General features: G+C 70.2%; 1 protein-coding gene across 1 annotated transcript in view; it reads left to right on the forward strand.

Moving 5' to 3' along the window:
* Positions 1-3: 3 nt before the first annotated feature.
* Positions 4-866, forward strand: part of PCOLCE (procollagen C-endopeptidase enhancer) — a gene marked incomplete at its 5' end in the record, with an annotated part of 6076 nt that continues 5213 nt past the window's right edge. Inside the window, 2 exons of the mRNA XM_015427892.1 lie at positions 4-101; positions 512-620. Coding sequence (XP_015283378.1) covers positions 4-101; positions 512-620 — 207 coding nt within the window. The remainder of the gene's footprint in view (positions 102-511; positions 621-866) is intronic.

The raw sequence follows: 866 nt of genomic DNA on the forward strand, positions 1-866 counted from the left end.
GCCCTCGCCCCTCTGCTGCTGCTGCTGCTGCTGCTCTCGCTCGTGCAGCTGAGCCGGGCCCAGGAGAGCCCCCCGGCTCCCCCCGCCGGCAACCACCCCAGGTACCCGCCCCCGCCTCCCACCCGACGGCCCCAGCCCGCTGGAGACCCCGCCGGAGCCCCGCGCCCCAGCAGCCGCCTCCCGTCCGGGCCCGGCTGCGGGGTGCCGCACATCTGGAAGGGCTTAGGCGGGCGGGAGCTGCGCCGGCTGCCAGCAGCCCAGACGCGCCGCGCGGATTCCCGGAATTCTTGGAAGGGCCTCCGGAGCTACTGGGCGGGAGCAGGAGGGGGGCGCCCAACCGCCCTCCCTCCCTCCCTCGAGGGGCCGCCGCTGGTCCCCGGCCAGGCCTGCCACGGAGCGCCTTAGCCACTCTCCTGGAGACCTTGGCCGGGGCCGGGGGAGCTCCTTTTGGAACCGGGGGAGGGTGGGTCCCTCCTGCCCCTGGACTGGCACTTTCTCTCTGTCTGCTCAGGCCCGTCTTCCTCTGTGGGGGCGACTATACCGGCGACACCGGCTACATTGCCAGCGAGGGCTTCCCGGGCCACTACCCCTCCAGCAAGAAATGCACCTGGACTATTACGGTAACTAGCAGCTCCGGTGGGGATCGGGGCCTCCAGAGCAGCGCCCGGGTTCAAACTGCCCAGGGACCCCTAGCTGTCCCTTCTCCCAGAGCTTGTGGGGGCTGCTTGTCCTTTCTGGCTGAGAAGAATAAAGCTCTCTGTGCATGCTCGGAAGCACTCTGCCACGCATAAAGGGATCTCTCCTGAGTCTGGCCAGAGGAGCAGAATGGGGAGGGAGGGAGCTCACAGGGCGGGGGGGGGGGCGGG

Source organism: Gekko japonicus, unplaced genomic scaffold (genome assembly GCF_001447785.1).
Source record: "Gekko japonicus isolate JY-2015 unplaced genomic scaffold, Gekko_japonicus_V1.1 scaffold761, whole genome shotgun sequence".
Classification (NCBI taxonomy): Eukaryota; Metazoa; Chordata; class Lepidosauria; order Squamata; family Gekkonidae; genus Gekko; species Gekko japonicus.